The sequence below is a fragment of the Perca fluviatilis genome, chromosome 23 (genome assembly GCF_010015445.1).
Source record: "Perca fluviatilis chromosome 23, GENO_Pfluv_1.0, whole genome shotgun sequence".
Classification (NCBI taxonomy): domain Eukaryota; kingdom Metazoa; phylum Chordata; class Actinopteri; order Perciformes; family Percidae; genus Perca; species Perca fluviatilis.
In genome coordinates this window covers 10197809-10219764 of record NC_053134.1, presented here as the reverse complement: position 1 = coordinate 10219764, position 21956 = coordinate 10197809, and the positions used below count along the sequence as shown (strand labels likewise).

Sequence of the window (21956 nt, the reverse complement as noted above, 5' to 3'; positions counted from 1 at the left end):
GTAAATGCAGGAGCGGGGAGAGGCAGTCCACATTCCCAAGTTCAGGGGTCAAATGCTTTCCATGCCTGACATTCCCTTTGTTGACTCCCATACACACTTCTCTAATGCTCTCATGATTTCGGCATGTACGCACCATTTCCTACTGATGTCTGAATAAGGGGAGATTTGCCAGAACACAGGACAGGATAATCACAACTAGCCTCACTTAAAATTCTGAACAATAGATATGACACACATAGCAACTTCTACTATTAGCCCAACGATGCAAAACTGTAATTAGCTTTTTCACCGAGATGACGGATGAGAAGTTTTTATCTTAATCAGATCAGTTTGTTGTCATTTCCATTTAACCACTGTTATGTCCTTGTTGCTGTTGCCACAACACCAGAGACAAATATGTTTGCAGGGAACTGCAAACTAAGTTCTTATCTCATCTTGTCTTAAAAAGATTACACCATGCTATTAAAAACTACCAATCAAACATTAAGCGTCTATAAACCAGTCCAAACCAGTGACAAACCATGTTTATCAGTCTTATTATTTTTTTGCTAACATTCACATACTTCAATCTCAAACAAGTTTGTGAATTATACTTTTTCTGTCATAAAAAAACATATTATTTAGCTGAACTTTCATTTAATATTTTCTTTTAATCTTTGTGTTAATCACAAACTTGCTCAATCCAGGTTTGTCTTGAACACTAATCTGGCCTTCTTTAAACTTCCCAGTACCAATATTCATGCCATAAAAGGGCTCCATGTGTGTGAGTAATATTTTTCCATCTTAATTTTTTGGATTGCTTTCAACTATGTACCAGCCGACTCGTGGGGATGAATTCTTTCCCAACAAACTGTAACAAAATGTTTACGGTTGCCATGGAAATGGCGGGACAACTAGACGTCACTCCCGGAGCTTCCCCTATGTAGCATTTTACAAGCACCTCCTTAAGAGGAAGACACCAGGTGTTGTGCGCTCGATTTCATCTGATGTTATGTGGGGAGTTTGGATGAGGAAGTCAGAGAGTGAGTAAGAGAGTGTGTTTGTGCGGGCATTACAAAACACAAGCTCAGTTTTCTGTGTGTTCATTAGAGACAGTAAAAGTGAGTCAGTGAGCGACCAGATGTCTACCTGCTGCTGGTCTTGGCAGGCTGAACTGGCTGATCTGACCCAGTTTGACTGATGCCCGTCAGTGTGACGCCCTCTGATGGCTTCTTCTTCTCTCGTCTGCTGAGGGTTCGGTTCAGGTCTATGGACCAGTCCTGGTAGGCACATACACGTAGACACACATTAGAGTCAAGTATTACATCTATAACGGTGCCAAACTTGGCCAAATGAGTGGTTGAGCTTGGTCCAAAACATGCCTTCACAGCTAGTAGTGGGAGAACAAGTCACAGGCATGTGCACAGCAATATACACACACACACTTCAACACAGTCTAGAAATCTGTGAGACATTTCTCAGGCTGTGACACTGACTCTGGATTTCGAATCTGTACATGCATGTGTGTTTATACAGTACAGTGCAGGCCTGATAAGATGAGAGACAACCATGTACAGTATCCATCACCTGTTGAAAGAAACAGAGCACCAAGGAGTCTCCCCTCCACCAGAGGCTGACCAGAGAGAGTGGAGCAAAAGAGAGACCATAACAGCAACACAGTTTATTTTTTTGGTATACAGATATAGTTACAATTTTGTTAAATTCCTGGACTTTTAGTTTCAGTAGAGATTTCCAGCATCTATCACGACATGGCAGCATGGTATCAATCTTGTGTTGGAACTAGATGTCTCAAATAAATGATCAAACTTAAGACAGCAATCGTAATGTCCCTCTATAGTAGAAATGATATATTACACTAGTAAGTGTGAGCTCTGAGATTTACAAAGTCCTTGTATGACCCCTCTGATATCTCAGGCCTCTCAAACTTTTAAAAGATCAAAAAGGACTTTCTGTCTGGCTCATGGCCTCTGAGACTCTGTGGCATTGCTGAGCCATGGAAGCTTCATGTGACATACTGCAGGGTTAGCATGGACAGAATAATAGGTGGAAGGGCCAAGAATCTTGAATACAAGACACAAACACAGCCACCTCAAACACACACACACACATAAATAGAAGCAGTAAGGAGTGAGAGTGTTATTGGAAAAAAAAGGATCTCCCATTACGGCTGTTGTGAAAAAAAACAGCCCTCCCATGCAGAACTCACTACAATGGACCTTCTCTTAAAGGAGCGAGGGTGGGACCAGTCCAAAGTCTGTCAGATGTGGGGAAAGGGAAGTACGTGTGGAAAAGGGTTAATGTGGACAACACAGTCTAATTCTAAAGCTGTGGAGTATACACTGTAAGCTGCAGATATGTTAGTTTGTGAATGTACGGTAGCAATGACTTACACCAGAAAATGATTGTAGGGACTGCTAACATAACCGACGACATGAACTACAGAGCCGGTCGCTTGCAGAATAATCAAAATCTGAGTGTGGTGTATTGTTTATGACATATATTATTTATTCAAGTTTCTCTTAGATATCCAATAGGTTGTGTCTCACTCGTTTCTGTTGTGTGTCTGTGTATTTTGTCACATAAAAGATTTATTCCCTTCTTAAAAACCCTTCCAAAAACCCATCATTACTCAGAAAGAAAAACAGCCTGTTAATGATGGAAGTAGAACAAGAAGCCCAATTGTAATGCCTGCAAGAGCACTCAAAACTATAAATTGTAGCATTGCGAGCACATGCAGCTTTTCACCTCCTGTTGGGAAGATGACAAACTAGATTCCTCATTGCCTCTCTGACCGCTGAGGAAAGATTTACTTCCACACCTGCTGCCAAACAGCACACGTCAATGGCAAGAATGACACTGGACATTAACCTCTGCTTGGGCTACGTGTAACATTGTAAAAAGGTATTGCAATGCTGCCCTTGACGTTTTTTTCAGCACAACTATTTGTCCATTCCCACGGTCCTCTTTACTGATGGTTCCCACAGTTGGGCCTGGGAGAGCATCAGTGGGTCTTTAGGATATACTAGCATCTCAAGATAAGTAAGGACTGTAATTCATTCATAATTACCTCACTAAATTATATTTAAGGAATATTACTCTTACTGTCTTCAAGTCAGCAACAATAAAAATCATTCCATAAGAGTAAATACAGTGACGGACCATGACCTATGGATCGGTGACATGAAAACCTTTTGGGAACCCATTAAGAGCCAGTCTGGATGGTTCTCCTCCAGTCCTCCTCTATCAAACATTTAGCCTTCCATTCTCTTTTTTTAAAGATTTGTTTTGGGGCTTTTCCCTTTATTTGAAAGTGGATAGATATGAAAGGGGGAGAGAGATGGGGGATGACAAGCAGCAATGTGCAGCAGGTCGGATTCAAACCCTGCGCCACTGCAGGACTCAGATTTGGGCATGGGGCGAACGCTCTTACTGGGTGAGCTAGAGGCCTCCCCTTCATTGTCTTTTTTTGTTAGTTTAAATCAAGGCTGTAGTACCTCAAACTGGGGCCAGTTCATTGGCATGCCGGGGCCGTGATTGGACCGGAACCATTTCAGGTCCTCTTCAGCATCAGTAGCAGAGACTGTGTCTTCCAGCGTGTGGTAGATTGTCTGGAATCTATGGAGACAATATTGTACATCATTTTCTAGGGGATAGCTAAAATCTCAAGCATCTCTCTCAGCACTATTCATTAGCTGCAACAGCTATATTTATGTATTCAGACGTTAAATGGCCAGTCGGACCAATGATTGGAAAAGAGCTACCCATGTGACTGTTCTGTGTCTGACCTGTGATTGGATGAGAGATCCAGGTGCTGTTTAACCTCCAGCAGTAGCTCTCTGAAGAAGCGGATTCGTTTGTCTTCAAACTGCTGCCACTGCTCAAACACCTGCTCCATGTTCTCCATGTACTGAGGGGTCAACTTATCGAGTTCTTCCAGGGATTTCTCATAGCGTTCTTTAGTCTGGGAGAAAGGGAGGAATGAAGTGACAATTAAAACATATTAAGAAACATGAATATGAACTTGCACATGGAAATGTACTTGATGATGTACTTGAGTATCTAGACCTCTACCAGCGCTGATGTAATTTTTTCTTTTAGCAGAGCTTACTCAAGTTATAATTAACTGGTCCAAAACACTCAGAGCCTGAGTTTTAACTGTAATCAACCTCAAGATTAGCCTAGAAATCTAAACACACCCTAGCAGCAGCAAATAAAATTTGCAGCCAGGGGGTCTAGCAACTCTCCGTTGGCTTGCGGGCTGGAAAAACCAAACTCTAGCCGGGCCAATCACATTGTGTATTGAGTCGGTGGGCGGGCTTAACATAATGACCCTGCTACTTGAAAAAAAAGGAAACGGCTGCTGCTCCTGGCGAACAGCGGTCTTTCGAATCGGCTTTGGAGTTAAGCTTTTCTTTGAGAAAAGAACAAAGAACGGCACTGAAGTCATTCTTAAAAAAGGAAGATGTGTTCAGAGTTTTGCCGACCAGATACAGCAAAAGTTTAATCTATCAACTAGTGTTGCTCTGGTTGGTTGTAGCGCTATCCTATTGCGTGCAGAGGGAATTTGAAAGACAACCGTTTATCCCGCCCCTCGGATTAAGCCCTGCCAATGGTGAGTTCCCAGACCCAACATCTTGATGTGGGTCTGGCTTGTCAGGCTACCTCAAGATAGTCTTGAAAAATACCAGTTAACAAAACCAACAAAACTCTACGGCTACCAAAGAATAAAGGGCATTTAGCTCTTCCAGCCCAATTAAAGCCTTTACCAGGTTGGTGTAGACCTTACTTTAAAGTTAGATGGAAGGAAACTAAGCAAGCATTGGGAAAACAAATACCGTTAGAAACCTTTCTAGAAAGAAAACCCCACAATCTTGACACCCCACCTAGTCTTTTTCCAAAGGAAGTCCTACCTTCTGCACCTCCTGCTGACACTTCTCCACCTTTTCCTGGAGCTTCCTTTGGGCTTCAGGGTTGTTGTTGCTCTCCAGTTTGCTGTTGGTCTCCCTGCTGGCTGCCAGCTTCTCTTCTTTACAGGCAGAGTGGTAAGACTTCTTCATCGTCTCCATCTGTGGATTCAACCGATAAAATAAAATGCAGGCCATAGTGCCAGTCTTGTATGGTAACGTAGAACAAACACATAAGTGTGGAGGGGTAGAAAGAGCTATCAAAGTTTGGTGTCTGACACAGGAAGTTATTATTTTAGTGAATTAAGTTATTGGACAGTTGCTAAAAGTTTAAAATTTTTAATCCAATAACGACAATAACCTCTTTACTCAAGATCATTGTTGTAGAGCCAACTTTTCCCAAAATGTGCATGCATGTGGCCAGGCCCGTATTAAGACAATGTGGTGCCCCTGGGCACTATACCTCATTTACTAACTTATCCAACTACATACATGTAGGCATATGAGCAGTGAGCACTATATTCAAATGTCTCAATTCAAAATGTCTATCAATTCAAAAAGCAAAAATCAATACTATATATTGCAGCATTGTGGGTCGGTCAAATGTGTATTTTTCTGAATTTATTTCACGGGCCCTGAAAGCAACTCCTCCGATTGTTCAAATCTTTCAAAAGCATCATGGGAAAGCTAAAACTGCTTTAGCATCACAGCTAACGACAATAAAAGTACCTAAAATGAATAAGATATGGACAAAAGACTATCAATATTAGATCTAAGAATATGGATTTATTGCACAAAGTCCTCTGAAAGAAATACGAGTTCTAGGAAAAGAAGCGCAGACTGTGGACCGGTCTTTTACACTTCTCTGCTTACTGAATAAACTCACAGCACCGGCGTGCTGTGAGGTTTGGGCGCAACCAAGTCTCACCCAGAGTTGGGGGGGGTTTGTGTGATAAATGTTTTTCTTTGCTTGCCATTTACATTTAATCAAGAAAGCCAACCACTTATCATTTTTTATAACAGTTAATATTTTACATTCATCATTATGATAAAAAAAATTTTGTGGGGGGCTAAACTGGCCACTTTTGATTATTGTTAAACCACCCCCCCAAATGATACATTTGCGCATAGCTGTGGACCAACTCAACTCTGACAGAGTGGTCATGTAATATTGATTTATTTGTTATTATTATTATTATTATTGTGAAATTAGTGTTCATAAACGAGTAATGTACGATCTTTCAACAATTTCAAGTGAATAATATAACAATTTACGGAAAATTTAAAGCTTATGTTAAAGCTTATGCCATCTGGTGCCCCCCCACTGGTTGTGAATGTTTGGTGCCTTATGGATAATCCGGGCCTGCATGTGGCTGCCTCTGTCATTTTGAGGAAAGTCTTTTGATTTGATTCTCTCTTTGACAGTAAAGTTGATAACACTTGTTCATGTCTGGGCGGTGTGTAAAAGCCTGAATAAATGTGTGTCATTCGGCATTTTAGGAATCATTACAACAAATTTCCTACTCCAAGAAGCTTGGCAATTTGAGGCCCCTACACACAAATGTTGGGATAAATGAATATCACTTCATATACAGAACCAACTCAATGTGGAAACACTAATGCCTGATAAGCAGGGCTGTAACGATAAGCGATATGAAACCGAAAGCGCGACACTCAGATCCACAAACCTGTGTCAGGATGTGAGTAGGCAGAATCGCGACACACCCCTTCCAACTCCCAGAGTTATCCTTCCCGTCCCGATCACATCGCAAGTTGCGTTTTAAGCTCCTCTGTTTTTCTGCTTGTGGAGAGCTACATGACACGTGAAACTATATTGATGAGGACCAGCGAGTAAACCGGCCGTCCGAGAGTATACCAGGCAGACACACAGCTGACAACCTGCAGGTGGAGGCGATGGAGACAGGCTGAGACATACACGCCGCAGGCCGCTGTGGACTTGTGTCAGTCCCGCAAGCAGTTTCAGGAAAGCGGCTGCATATGTCCGACAATGCACAGAACATCAACACTGGTACAAGCCTACAGCTGTCCCCAGAGTACCGAGTGCGGTAAGTGTGTCAGAGCCTTCCGGACAGGTGAAATGAGACTCTGTTTCCTGTGCTTTCTTTTGGAAGGCTGACTGCCAAAAATCGCACCTTACTAGCCAATTAATTAGCCCGAGTTAAACACTAGCTATCAGTAAACAGAAGGTAGTGGCTGGTGGCTGGTGTGTGCGCCAGTGTTTATGCGTTTGTGTGTCGGCCCGCCCCCACATTTGGCGACTGCGAGTGTTAATTTCGTACCCTGCACAGTACTATGAAACAGTAGCCATTTAATTTACTTTGTAAATGTATGAGAACTTGATTGAAGAAGAATTTTCAACATGCTCGAATCATCTCCACAATGGAGTTTAGTTATGTTTGTTTTTCAACATTATGTTGTTACAAAGAAAACAGATGTGTTATAGCTTTGGCTATTTATTTCTTTTACTTAGGTATGTTGTTAATAATCTGTTAATAATCTTGTTAATAAAAATATCTTTTTTTTCTCAAAATCTCTTCCTCTTCTCCTCATAACAAGAGGACAGCAGCCTTTCCTCCTCCCTAAACTGACAGACAGTTGTGTGTCAATCCACTTAAACCCACGAAGGCTTAGGACTATGTGTCAAATACTGTATCCAGTTCAGCATATATGTGTCTATTATTGACATGCTGCCCATGTCACCCATGTCAGTTATTCATTTTCTAGACCACTTCATTAGCCTAATTTCCTCTCTGCCCTCTACTCACTTTCGCCTGTCTGTCTGGCCAATCAATACATCACTAGGGCTACAAAACTGTATTGTTCTGTCCTTGCTCAATGACAAGGCCAGGATGTGACCAGCCCCTGGTGACATCACACACACCACACACACAGGAAATGGGGGCAAGAGGCCTGGAGGTTGCAAAATGTTCAATGGCTTTGAACATAAAAATACTTGGATGTGCACGTTCTAACATGTGTGCGCAGAATCCGAAAGGAATGTGTGCACTGGCGAGTAAACAGGCTGCTGAAATGAAAGCAGTAGGAGGAAATGCATTGACCTGATTTTGAACTAAGAGATGCTAGTCTCTGTGTTTCCTTCCCATCTACTGACAGTCCAAAAACTACAGGATGCAAATACTGGCTGCTAACCTTGGCACACTGTGGCTGTGTTTGGCAATAGATTCTTATTCAATATCAAGAGGTTGTAAGTGTGGTTCTGCTCTGTTGTGTTGAGTAAGCAGGTAGTCATGGAGGGAAAAGCAGGTAATCATGGAGGGAAAACAATAGTCAGTAATGTGTAATCATGTGAACTGGAGGGGAAAATTGATAGTTATGGCTGTAATCGGTGACTTGCTTGTGGCAACTGCTTATAGTTTAAAACGCATTCAATGGGGAATTACTTTAAAAAGGTGCTACCACAATACTACACACCATACTATTTTAGTATCCTGTTTAAAATCCACACCTCTTTGAGTTTCTTTGCCCAGGGTTTCTGAGCCTTGCGGAAGCCGTCATCAGCCTCTTTAGTCTCTTTGAAGCCGCCGATCATCTGTTTATGGTAGGAATCTCTCTGCCAGTTCTTCAGTTTCTCATAGTCTTCTCCCATCAGTGCTGATTTCACCTCCATGTGGAGCTCGCTCACCTTCTCCGCCTCGGTGCACAGAGCAGACCACGCCTGCTCTAACGAACCATACTGAGGGCCTGAGGGAAGAGTCATTTACCTGTTAGTGACTGTGAACATCATGCTTTCAGGGATGAATGGGAAAATGCATCTGTTTTTCCAATGATGCCAATGCATTAATGTCATAATATTATTGCCCGGCCCTAAGAAAGCAAATTACACAATCCCTGGGACTTTTTTCCTACTGGATTCTGGAAATTAAAACTAATAAGATATATTTTTTTTATATTCCTACCTTTTTCTATGAGTTGCCGCCAGCGCTTCCCCCATTCTGTGAGCTGCTGTGCGTAGGACTTTTCAATACGTGCACGCTCATGAAGACAGCTCATCAGATCATTACACAGTCGGTTACCATCGTCTACCCGTTTCACTGCTCGTTTGTAGTTACCAACCTAAGAACCAGCAACAGACAGAGAAAACAGTAAGATAGTTGAAAAGGAGCTTGAACATGGCTATGGATCGCACTAGATTTCCATGGGGCACTGCTCTCTGAGGGGAGTTAATTTATTTACAAAACACTGAATAATTCACAGGAGCATGGTTGTGTTGCGTTGTGGTTACGTTTTTATACTCACTGGATTCATTGTAATTTTGTTAGATTTAAACATCATCTCAACACAGCAGTTTTCAGCAACACAAAAATCACTAGGTCTAAAGTGTAAAGGAATTCATGCGTCTCACCTCCCAGAAGCTATCACTGGAGACATCGGTCATGGAGTCATCGTAGGAGCCCGACATCGCTGCTGCCCTAAGTTACACTCAGTGCGTAGGGCCTGGAAAAACATAAAAAGCAAAACAAGTGTCAATGAATGAATGTGATTAAAACTCCCTCTTAGTTCACTTGTTACCAATCCCTAATACTACAAACAGACACTATATAAGGATACAAGCTAAAAAAAAAAAAAATCATTCATCATGTGTAGATGCAGTGTTTCCCCTATAAAAATGGGAACACCTGCCAAACTATAATGCCAAATCCGTATTTTCCCACGCTGCCTGTGGTTAGTTCACCTCTGTATAGTAAATAGCCTTTTAAACGCTACATTGCTTGTAAGGAAATTACCGGAGAAACAGGCGAACCAGCTTTAAAAGTGACATGCTTTCCAATAAGTGCTGTGCGGCGGATCCAATTCATGCCAATGTCAAGAGTGGTTCACGTGGATTACGAAAAGTAACTGATTAATATTTAAAGAAATATGTCAAACTGAGAATGAAATTTGGTGTGGTGGTAGTAGCACACATTTGCATCTATATATAATACATCTTATAAATATGTATTGTATTGTTTAACTTTTTCCAGGGTAAGCTTCTCAAATACAGCCTGGAATGAGCCAAGATTAGAGACAGTTGGCTTATTAAATATATACAAAAAAGAGGAAGGGAAACGTTCTTTAAACGAAACCAACAGCTGAAGGACAACATTGAGAGCCAACAGTATCAATCTGTCACAACAACATACCTCAGTCACTGATAAGAGGGTGAATACTGTGACTAAGAAAAGGAATAGTTCAGAGGAGTGATACTGAGAGAAATGGAAGGGGAAGAGGAGTGAAAGAAAGTGTGTGATCTGGTTTGATAATCTAGGCAGCAGGTGGTTGTTTTCATCTATTTCTATTAGCTCCCAACCTCTGACACACAACAAACTGAAACCCCAGTGGTTGCTGCCGGCACACAGAGTCTAAACTATATCCTATGTGTGTGTGTGTGTGTGTGTGTGTTATTTTGAGAGAGAAAAAGAAACTGTCAAGAAGCACACAGCGGGCAGCTTCCGTTTCCTTCAGACGAGACGGGTACCACAGACAGTCCTCTGTTACTCTCCTCTCCCCCTCTTCTCTCCTCACGGCCATCAATTCAAACTCAACAACAGGATCTCTTTATTCAGCCCCTCCATCCTCTTCCTCTCCTTCCTTCTTCATCAGCCTGGAGCGTCTTCTCTCTCTACAGCCTGACTGGCCCCGTTCAGATCTAGTATCTTGTAACCATATTCAGATCGTGGTTATGTACAGCTGAGACAGACTGCAGTGGACACCTGGCATCAGAACTGGTCTAAAATGCATCTCAAGTGACCACTCAAGATTGGACTTTACTTTCCAGCTCACATTCAATTTCACCTCTGAGAAAACGGCAACCACTGCTAGGAGGGAAAACAACTGAATTCAATACTAGTGATGGACATCGGTTATTATTTTTCACAATTAAAGAGACTAAATGATTGATTCACTGCTTGAAGAATGATTGATAAATTATTTGACGACAAAATGATTGATTGAGAAATTAACTGATGACAAAAATAACCACTGGTTGCAGCCCTAGAGCTCAGCCATGCAGCAAGTTGTTGTAAGAAAAAACAAATCAACTGTGTGTGTGTGTGTGTGTGTGTGTGTGGGGGGGGGGTCCTAGTAAATGTACAGTTAAGAAAAGGCTATTAATCCCTTTAGAGAGGCTTTTGTGTTTTGACGGAAAAATAACATAATAATAATATATTCTGGGGCACCCGGATAGCTCAGTTGGTAGAGCGGGCGCCCATATATAGAGGTTTACTCCTCGACGCAGCGGGCCCAGGTTCGACTCCAACCTGCGGCCCTTTGCTGCGTGTCATTCCCCCTCTCTCTCCCCCTTTCATGTCTTCATAATAATATTTAATAAATAAAAAGAGGGCCAAATGAAGACACAAAAGTCTCTCTTTCTCTATGACTTTTTAGACTAGTCGGATTCAAACATCAACATTATCTACCATAATACCCATCTCTAATCTGGAGCTGTCCACTTGCGATCGTATCACAAGAGATGCATTTTAGTGCCGAGAGTGAGCGCAGGGCCTCTTTCAGTTGAGCGAGACAGCGAGAGGATGACGGCTGGTGCTTAGTGTCTGTGTGCATGTGTGTTGGCCAATGGTCAGTGGCCCGTGGCCTCGGGTGCAGGACTTGGACAGAGGGTAGTATTGTGGTCTGCTAGCTGGCAAACAATCCTCCCTTTAACTGTGTTTGTAGTTTACAATCCGGTCAGTCAAACAACCACACACACACACAAACACACAATCTAGAGAAAGAGTGGATGTGACAGCAAAGTAGGAAATGCAAAAGTTAGTTCATAACATTTTATCACTTAACTGTAATTATTGTAGTCTTGAAGACCAGAAAAAAACCGTAACATTTAAGCTACATCACAAATGTGTAGCATTCAGTCAATACTATTCTACTAGGCTCTTTTTATTATTACATATTTAGAGCTGAAACAATTAGTGAGTTAATCGAAAATTGATTTTCAGCTACTTTGATAATTGGTTTCCGGCATTTTCATGCAAAAATGCCCAACATCTCACTGGCTCCAGCTCTTCAAATGTGAGGGTGTGCTAATTTTCTCTGCAATATATGACAATTAACTGAATACTTTTTTTTTGGCTGGTGGTGGACAAAAGACGAAATTTAAAGATGTCCCCTTGGGCTCTGGGACATTGTGCTGGGCATTTTTCCGCTATCGTCTTACATACAGAAAATGTACAGAGAATTTAAAATGATTAATCAAGAATATAACTGGCAGATTGTTAGTTGCAACCCTGACATTATCAAGTTATATAATATAATAAAGTATTATTATCATCGTTATAATATATTGATACATCTCCCAGCTCTACTCGAATGTATTCTGTCAGATTTGAAATAATCTTGAATTCTAAAACTTTGGACACACACACACACACACACACACACACACACACACACACACACACACACACACACACACACACACACACACACACACACACACACACACACACACACACACACTTCAGTTGCTTAAAACCCTCACAAGAATTATAATATCAATATGAATGTGCTGTGTGGAGTCACAGATATCCATTTAAAAAAAATATATCAAACACTGTCCAGCCCAGTCTTGTCACTGCTGCATTTCTCTACCAGCTGTCCATATTCTTCATTCACTGCTGCAGCACAAGAGAGGGACACATGGAACGGACCACAAATATGCACTCTAAACATGGCACCAGTCCTCTGACATCAAACACTGCGGAGTTCAAATTCCCACTGAAAGCATGACCACAGCAACATAAAAGAGGTACTTTAGCATCTTTACAACTTTAGTATCGGTGTTCCTTTTTGGGGCACACACCAGAATGAAATATCACATTGCTTTTGACTTTTAACCTTGATATCAAGAATGTGATAATACTTTTAGAAGATATTTACAGGACGGCGATGTGGATCAACTAAATGTAAAGTAATGTAGCCATGAATACATTGAACATTTAAACTATATCATGAAAACCCAGGTTTTCTAGTCTCATAAAATGATCCTGTACAGTATCATTCAGCTTTTCATCAAGGCATATGTTTTGTAGTCCTTAGATCTAGATGTGGTTTTCTAATGAAGTGACTTAAAACACAAGAACAAATGACCTGTAATTGCCAAAATGTCCTAAGCCACAACAATGTATAGGGAATTCCTTTGTCACAAAAGCTATTTCCGTGGCCTAATGCAATCAACAGCAAACAGGAACAACCATCTGCACACCCTTGGCTCTGTAGGACATGTGTTGGGACTGTGTTGAACAATTGAACGCAGCTTGACCCACAACTGTAAACAATACTGTTGACTAAGGCCAGGTCTGAAGTCCATTTAATCTGCCACACTCCTGGAGAACACTGGGAAATCCAACTCTGTGTGCTGGTATGCACGACCAAAAGCACACGGGAATGAGGACAATTTGTTAAGGATGCAAAATGGAGAAATTACCGTCTCTAAATGTGAAGGGATAAATAAACACATAAAACAACTTTCTTGCTACAAATGCATGATTTCATCATAGTAGCAGAAACTTGAACACGGGTTCTTAGATTACAGGCTTAGTGATTACGCAATCAAAACATAACAGAGATATCCACTAAAGTATGATAAGTAAATGCACTGAGCATGCTGGAATTTGGTTGCTGACGACAGCCTTAAGGTAGAAGTGAACGAATGCATTCCTTAACGCTACCATGCCTAAACTGAACCTCGGCATGTTAAGCAACTTCCCACACTGCCACCACTCATCTAACCAATTTTACAAAGTTGTATCCAAATATTGGTATTTTGTTGATTTGTGAATGATTCAGAGTGACAGCTGCATGGGACCAGCTGCAATCTAAATGGCGGAGGAGAGGCAGAAAGTGAGAAAGCAAAAGCAAGAGATGACCATGTGTGTTATTAAAAGCACATGAAAGCTTCCAGTAATATGCTGTTGGAAATGGACATGAAATGCCAATGCCCTGGGGGGGGGGGGAGATATTGGAGATAGATGAAGAGGACGCAAGCAAATATGCAAAATGTTGGAAAGATGCTGGGGCAAAACAGGCCCTTGTGTACAAGAGCATATTCTCTCCCACAAAAAAACAAAACAAAAAACAGCAGACTATCTATTCACCCTGTGTTTATTTTCAGAATGCTCTGTGGGTTGTCACACAGAAACAGTGTCATGAATGGGACTGAGGAGCAGGAAACAACAGGATACACACAGACAGAAATGAGAGCATACACAACTGACAGGCACATGCATACCTGCCCTGAAGCTGTGAGTGTTTATGTTAGTGGGTAAAAAATACAATGAGAGCGTCAGGAAACTAACCAGAGTGGAATTTTATCACAGACTGCACACAGACTTCATAAATGTCTTTTTTTTAAAGCACATGTCACCCATAAAGATGTGAGAGGTTGTGTTATTTAAACTGTAGTGATTGAAGCAGGTCACTTCAGAACAAACTCTTATCAACAGAATATAGCAGCAAGGACATCGGCAGATGAATGTCACACAATCTCAATATTTCGTTCTGCCTCAGTCTGGCCGGTATCAGTAACTGCGGGAGAGGGGAAATGTGTGTACAGTAAGTGGATCTACACTGAGGGTTGCTGTGTCATATTTAAGATTTGACTGGCTGCCGGTGTTAGCCAGTCTGCTAATTTTCAACTGTAGTCCTAGGTAACTAGAATTCAGTTTCCTGTTAAGTATTGAGACCTCCGAGGCTTGTCTGCATGATTGTCAATGTAAGCAAGCAGCTACACTGCTTACAGGTTTTGTCTGAATGAGAACGCGTGACTTACTTTGCATGGATTTTAAATACAGGAACTGATATCTCCCGTTCTTTCCAGCTGTTATCAGTCAATCATACAATGAATTTTTCAAGCAAAAATACATTTCCTTGTTCCTTTTCTTTGTCTTATGTAATAGTAGTAGATGGCTGCAACTAAGGATTGTTTTCAGTATGGATGGTCAAATCAGCAAATACTGAAAAACATTTGTTGAGGTCTTAAAATGTCTTGTTCTGTCCAACCAACGGCCCAAACCCCAAACCATTTTAGCTTAGAACGATTAATCGATTAATCATTTCAGCTGTCAAGTTCTCTTAAGATCTCTGCTTTAGGAATTGTAATCAGCCTTTTTCAGTACTTTGACATTTTATAGACCAAACAATTAATCCAGAAAATAATCCTCAAATGAATCCATAATGAAAATAATTTTTAGTTGTAGCTCTACTGACCATTATTTGATAAAAAAAAGAAAAAGAAGAAGACCGTAACATTCAACTCACTAAAATCATCAGTACACATGCTAATCATGGGGATGGAGTGTGATTAGGCCCTTTGCAACATAACAAGCAAGCTTAAAAAAATACTCCTGCATGGGCTGCGCTCTACTTCGCCAATGCCTTAATGTCTTAATCACATGAAAATTGCTTATCTAAGCAGGAATGATTTTTTGTTAGTTTCCATTTCCTTCCTTTGTTGCATAAAACGCCGGCAATACCTTGCAGGCAGGGAGAGCAGCTGAGCTGATCTTTCCCTTCAATATTGCGGTTTCACAGCAGGACGTTGCTAAATCCCGACTGGGCTTTGAGAGAAAAATATAATCATTCCTTTGCTTCTTTTTACTCATGTTGCACACACGCTTGAAGGTCAAAAGTTTCCATGGCAATGGCAGGTCATGACCTTGATTTTCTTTCCCTGTCAGTCATTCACCTCTGCCCCGCTTCCTCATGTGAGCTCAACAGCTGCAGGGGACTGCTGATCTCACAGGAGTATGGCCTTTTAAATGTGGAGCCTCTCCATTACTCACTCCCACCAATCCAGCCTTTATAGAGAGATCACTGACAGAGCTTCATACTGTGGTTAAAGGTCCTATGACATGCAAACTAACTATCTAGCTATTGAGGAGGAGAGGGGGGGGCAAGGTGGAGGGTGGGGATGTGGCCTTGACCAACTGCCACTTTGCTTGTTTGAAAGCCATGATGTCTCTCTCTCATGGGCGGGCCAAAGTCTTTTGGCGGGCAAAGCAGAGAAAGCGGAGGTAACCTTGCTCCTTATGACCTCATAAGGAGGAGATTCCAGATCGGCCCATCTGAGCTTTCATTTTCTCAAAGACAGAGCAGGATACCCAGGGCTTGGTTTACACCTATCACCATTTCTAGCCACTGGGGGACCATAGGCAGGCTGGGGGAACTCATATTAATGTTAAAAAACCTCATAAAGTGAAATTTTCATGCCATGGGACCTTTAAGACGTTCTGAAACACCACACAATGAAACCGTTGGTCCATCAACACCAGGTCAACTGTAGCCTCAACATAACTGGCCAGTTTGCCTGCTCAAAAAAACCTTGCTCCATGGTCAGGGAGAAACAATGGCATTTGTTCCACACTTTCAGGCATTTTCCACTGGACACACCAGCAGCACAGAGGAACATAGTGGAGGGAAATTCAGTATGACCTGACAGGGAAAGGGGGGATCCTGACATCACCGACGAGCTAATTCTGCACCTTTTCCTGTGGAAGCCCCTGTCCTGCTGGCAGAGTCTCATGTGATGCATTAAAAGCTGCAGACCTTTCATGAAAGTGCCATGAACAAAAGTCATCTGCTAACCCTGTGACCTTTTATGGTGTCTTCTATACTGAATGTGTGCACATTAGCAATTATCTGACTAAAAGACAGAAATCACAGAAGAACCAAACATCTGAAGTGCTTTACTGCATTAAAGATGGCCTGTGAATAAGGGATGCAACTTACAGCTATTTTTATTATTATCAATTCATTTGCTGAGTATTTTCTCAATTAATTGTTCAGTCTATTAAATGCCAGGAAAAACAGCCATTAATATTTCATGAAGCACAAGGTGACATCTACAAATGACCAACATTCCCAGAACCCAAGATATTCCATTAACAATTATATAATATAAAATACTGCATGAAAAATTAGTCACACTGATAATTAACAATATTTGGTCTATATAAATTCACAAAATAAACAAAAATAAGCCCATTACAATTTCCAAAAAGCTCAAGTTGACTTTCATATTGCTTGTTTTGTATGACCAACAGTCCAAAACCGAAAGCTATTCAATCAGTTTATCAACGATTCGTTACCAGATAGAGACCTATTCAAATTTGAGAGTGGAAACCAGAGATTATTTGCCATTTCTGCTTAAGAAATGACTTGTAATCTGTAATAGCACGTTTAGAAAGTTTGGCGTTCAGATCTTGTTATGGAAGTTTCCTTTGCAGCAAGGGGGGTGATAAAGTTAGTGTAAAAAACAGCCTTTCTGCTTTCTTGGATTCACGCTTTGGTGAGAGTAGTAGATTTCCACTCATACTGACAGGCTACATGATTACATTATTTGATTAAGCTGGACAATAGCTCATATCCCTTTAACTGCTTCATGTGTGCTCTTGGAGAACACACCAATAAAGATCCCTCTAAATGGGGAGCAGTGCCTTCAGCCTAAATTGAAATACCCATTCTAAGTTTAGCTCAGTTCTGTGACGGAGCCATTAGTTCACATGGCCCCCCAGAAAAAAAAGGAACCACAGACCTTTCACTACTGCTTTACCCTGGCAACACTGCACACATCCAACAAACATAGATACCAACCAATCCCCCTTGCTGTCACTAGGCATGTCTAAATACTCAGCTGCATGACTGTTATGACTGATAACTTCCACTGATTCACGACAATATCATGAGTACAGTATGTCCTGTTTGTCATGCTCAGAAATAGGTTGTAAGCTTCCAGCTTCACATGATTAATAACCTTGTGTTGACAAGGATTTTACTGTAAATTATCATAATATTACAGCCACCAACACCCTACGTAACTTCAATGTGCAGTACAGGATTTAGGACTTAAACTGGGAGGTTATGGAAACCCATTTTCGTCAATCTGAGAAAAAAAAAAAGATCCTATAAGTCATAATGACAAACCTCAAAATAATGACCTAGTATCTCAAAATAATGACTTGGTATCTTAAAGTAATACGTTTGTATCTGAAAATAAAGCTTAGTATCTCAAAACAATGAAGTAGCCTAGTATCTCAAAAGAATGACTCAGTATATGAATAGAGATCTCAAAATGTATTAAGTGAATATTTTGCGATACTGACTCATTATTTCAAGAAACTGACTCATTATAATGACTTAGAGGATTTTATTTTCATCACATTGGCTGAAATGGGCTTCCATAGGGAGCTAGCTGGCACTGCGCAATTTAAAATACAGCCTGGAATGAACACCAAGCATGGGAAACAGGCAGCCTCCAGGAACTAAGCCATCTCTCTCCATAGAAAATGCCAACATTATGTAATGTTGTAAGTTAAGCATGCAGGATGATATGACATGGACCGGTTATCTTTACTGGCGAAACCTGCCCCGCCCTTCACCACTCCAGGCAATGAAACACTAGTCTCTCCCTGCGAAAACTAGAAAGCTGGAGTAAAACATCTTGAGACAACTAACGTTACACGAATTAACCTGGTTCATAACAACCAAAAGTCCGACATAAATTACAGTGGCATTTTGTAAACTAGCTACTAACGTTACGACCAAACAGTGCTAACGTTAGCTTTATCTTTGGACTTTCGATAACAGTTACCCTGAAATACCCAACTTAACGTTACTACAACCGTGAGACAGTCAATGGTAAACTAGTTAGCGTTTAACTTTTATTTTATACCTTATTACACACCTGAGATCGCTAAAGTACTACAGATATTGTAGCTTTTACTAAATTAAATCATTTAAAGTTTTTACGACAGCTATCAACCTCCTCCCATCGGGAAGTAACGTTAACTAACTTTAACGTTAGCTCCTTAGCTCAAATGTTAACAAGTTAGCGACTTAGCCACAGCCCCTCCAGTAAAAAGTTAAAAGGTACAACGTAAAAGTCTAATCTTAAGCTTACCTGGCACGGGTTTATTCCTCCTGACGGTGTAGTTTTAATTGAACAGTTAATTATTTTGGTGGTGCCAATTTACAAATCTTTTCGACCGTTTCTTTGCTCAGCAGCGGCACCATCGATCGACTATCTGACACAACCGTCAGTTACAGTGTGACAGTACGGCACGGAACATCCGGTTAACATTTTCAAATTAAGACCAGCACCGGAGGGTGGAAAATAAATAGGTATATGTAACTTTACTGTGCAATTTTAGGTAATTTGACTTTAACGTTACTTGAGTATTTCCATTCCTTACTGCGTTATGTCTCTACTCCACTACATTTCAGAGGGAAATTTTGTACTTTACGCCACTTTTTCGACAGCTATAGTTAGTAATTTTGCAAATTGAGCTTTTACATATGATCACTTTATAAATTAAATTACAAAGTATGCCTAATGCATTAGTAATAATAATCAAATAATATAATATATGATGATATAACTCCGACATGGATCTTTCTGAAGGACTTTTACTTTTTGTAATGGAGTATTTTTCTAAATTGTTGTATGGCTACATTATTTAAAGCTGCAGTATTATTATTATTATTATTTTCGGCGTCATTGGGTAAAACATCCATAATAATCTTTCAGCATATTGTAATTTAAGTGGTCTGAGAGAAAACTAGACTTCTGCACTTCATCTTGGCTCTGGCCAAACATTGTATTTTATTTTATTCTAATTTTATTCATTAGCATGATAGTCGACGCAAAAACGTATTTTTAATATGTATTTTATTCCAGACGGCACCAGGCGGGATGGCATGAGACGCGAGCTTTTATTTTGAAAAGTAGAAGGTCGGGGATGGCCCCAGGCGGGACCGCATGAGACGGAACGGCATGACATGGGACGCTCCAGGCTGCTTCTAGGGGGCGTCAGTAAAATGAGGATTAGTGTGATTTCTCTTAAACTCCATAAAAGTAAGGCCCCTACCTTCTAGGTGATGTTGTGCTAGTGGTGCATACAGACCGACTGACACTTGGGGGGGTCTGGGGTAGTTGCCTGCTTGGTAATCCTGTCTTAATTAAAGTTTTAAATATACCAATCTATGGCAATGGAGTTCATAAATTCAGAAATTATGTTTGCCACAGGTCATCTAAAAGTTAAACAATAAAGTTATTGAGGCACATGTTTAGCTACAAACTAAAGTGGTGTTGTAAGATAATGATTAACCCCCTTTCCTGTAAATATAGTCTTTATTTACTCATGCAGAAGCCATAAACTAATTATTTAATCTGAATAGAGATATATCTAAACATATATATTTAAAAAAGTATAACTTAATTGCTATTTTTGCATCATCACATGAGGTTAGAGAGGACGTGAGAACTGTCCATAAATTAGAACAAATATTTCCCTTAACCGGAACAACTTAAAAAAAATAGTATCTATAACTATTATAACTATTAACACATTTCTGTAAAAATTTAAAGGACCAGCTCACCCATTTTACATAACCATATTTTTTCACTCTAAAATGAACTTGCTGTATTGTCAGGGCAGCACCAATATAGATATTTTATTGAAAGGTAGACACATACCAAAAGGAAACAATACATTTGTCATACAGAGAGATCTCAGTAATGCAACATTAAAAACAGAAAAGCTTGGTTTCATGTACACAACTTAAGCTGCACAGTTTACGCGGAAAAAAAACCTGCAGTTGGAACCTAGCCTCATGTCGGCCCAGTTCCTTATTTGACTGCTGGACACACCTCAGAGTTTGATTAATCTCTCAGTAAATTTGGTCTCTAGCACAGGAGGACATGTATGTCTTCCTGCTCTGCAGATGGTTAGGGGAAGTTTGGTCAGAGATCACACACCAACACGTCTATGCCTCACACATCTTGAGAAGATGCTATTCTGCATGTAGTAACCGGCTACAGGAGGAAACAACAAGGTGGTGGGGGTGGGGTGCAAGTAACAGCAAGAACATAAGGCTTTTTTTTTCTTTTTTTTCTTTTGAGGGATTAGCCTCTGATTAATCTAAACTCCAGACAGATTAGATTCATCAAAGGGCCCCTTACCACAGAGAAGTGACAAGAAAAAAAATTCATTACATTGCATAATCAATGAAAAATGTTCTGCCTGTTTTTTATTATACATCAAAAATCAACTATTTAATTTCACAAAGCACCAACTGGATTTCTTTATTAGAGTAGGGCTAAATGTTTTAGCATCAAGAGCTCGATTTAATCACAATCTGGTTGGAGAAATGTTTTCTCTGGAACCCTTTCACCACCTTTCTTTCATCCATTCACAGAAGACGCCCCCCCCCTTTTTTTTAAAAGTAATTATTATGATAATCTTGATCATTGACCTTATCCCCGATTGATGGGTGAGCATTCTGATGCCCCTATTTTCTTTTAAATCCCCGTTACCATTCCTTACGTGATACATTCTTTCCAAATGTCTCCAAAAGCTCAAGCAGCATGTATCTGGTGAAATTTAGTTTCAACGTAATACTGCACAAAACTAAAACCCCAAAGCCCTACTTCAGTGTATCAAAAATGTAGATACTGTATGTACTCATCATAGGTGTTATTATTATTCACTTATTATTATAGTGAATATTTCAGTAGTAGCAGGAAATAAACAGTTGACAGCTAAGAATGCATACATTCCCAACACATATTATTATTTAAGATTTTAGATGTGCAGCAGCTACTGTATGACATCAGTAGTCCAACTCAAAATGCATGTCTATTTAATATTCAAGCACAAATAAAGTAATAAAAAGGGTTTAGCACTGAATACAATCAATCTTAATGAAACCCCCCTGCATAACATTATTAAAGGTCCCATGACATGCTGCTTTTTGGATGCTTTAAATATAGGCCTTAGTGGTCCCCTAATACTGTATCTGAAGTCTCTTTCCCAAAATTCAGCCTTGGTGCAGAATTACAGCCACTTAGTATGTGCCATTTCTGTGTCTGTAGTTTTAAATGCTATTGAGGAGGAGGGGGGGGGGGGGCAAAGTGGAGGGTGTGGCCTTGACCAACTGCCACTTTGCTTGTTTGAAAGCCATGATGTCTCTCTCTGATGGGTGGGCCAAATTCTCTGGGTGGGCAAAGCAGAGAAAGGGGAG

General features: G+C 40.5%; 1 protein-coding gene across 4 annotated transcripts in view; it reads right to left on the bottom strand.

Moving 5' to 3' along the window:
* Positions 1-18991, bottom strand: part of pacsin2 (protein kinase C and casein kinase substrate in neurons 2) — a 25129-nt gene extending 6138 nt beyond the window's left edge. For 2 of the 4 annotated variants that reach the window (XM_039791715.1, XM_039791717.1), the window contains exons 1-9: positions 18835-18991; positions 9289-9380; positions 8843-8999; positions 8392-8627; positions 4911-5066; positions 3786-3961; positions 3495-3615; positions 2207-2254; positions 1129-1259 (exon numbers count right to left, since the gene is read on the bottom strand). In XM_039791715.1, coding sequence (XP_039647649.1) covers positions 1129-1259; positions 2207-2254; positions 3495-3615; positions 3786-3961; positions 4911-5066; positions 8392-8627; positions 8843-8999; positions 9289-9345 — 1082 coding nt within the window. In that variant the 5' untranslated portion in view covers positions 9346-9380; positions 18835-18991. The remainder of the gene's footprint in view (positions 1-1128; positions 1260-2206; positions 2255-3494; positions 3616-3785; positions 3962-4910; positions 5067-8391; positions 8628-8842; positions 9000-9288; positions 9381-18834) is intronic. The other 2 variants (XM_039791716.1, XM_039791718.1) reach the window with 1 other exon arrangement.
* Between the last annotated feature and the right edge of the window lie 2965 nt (positions 18992-21956).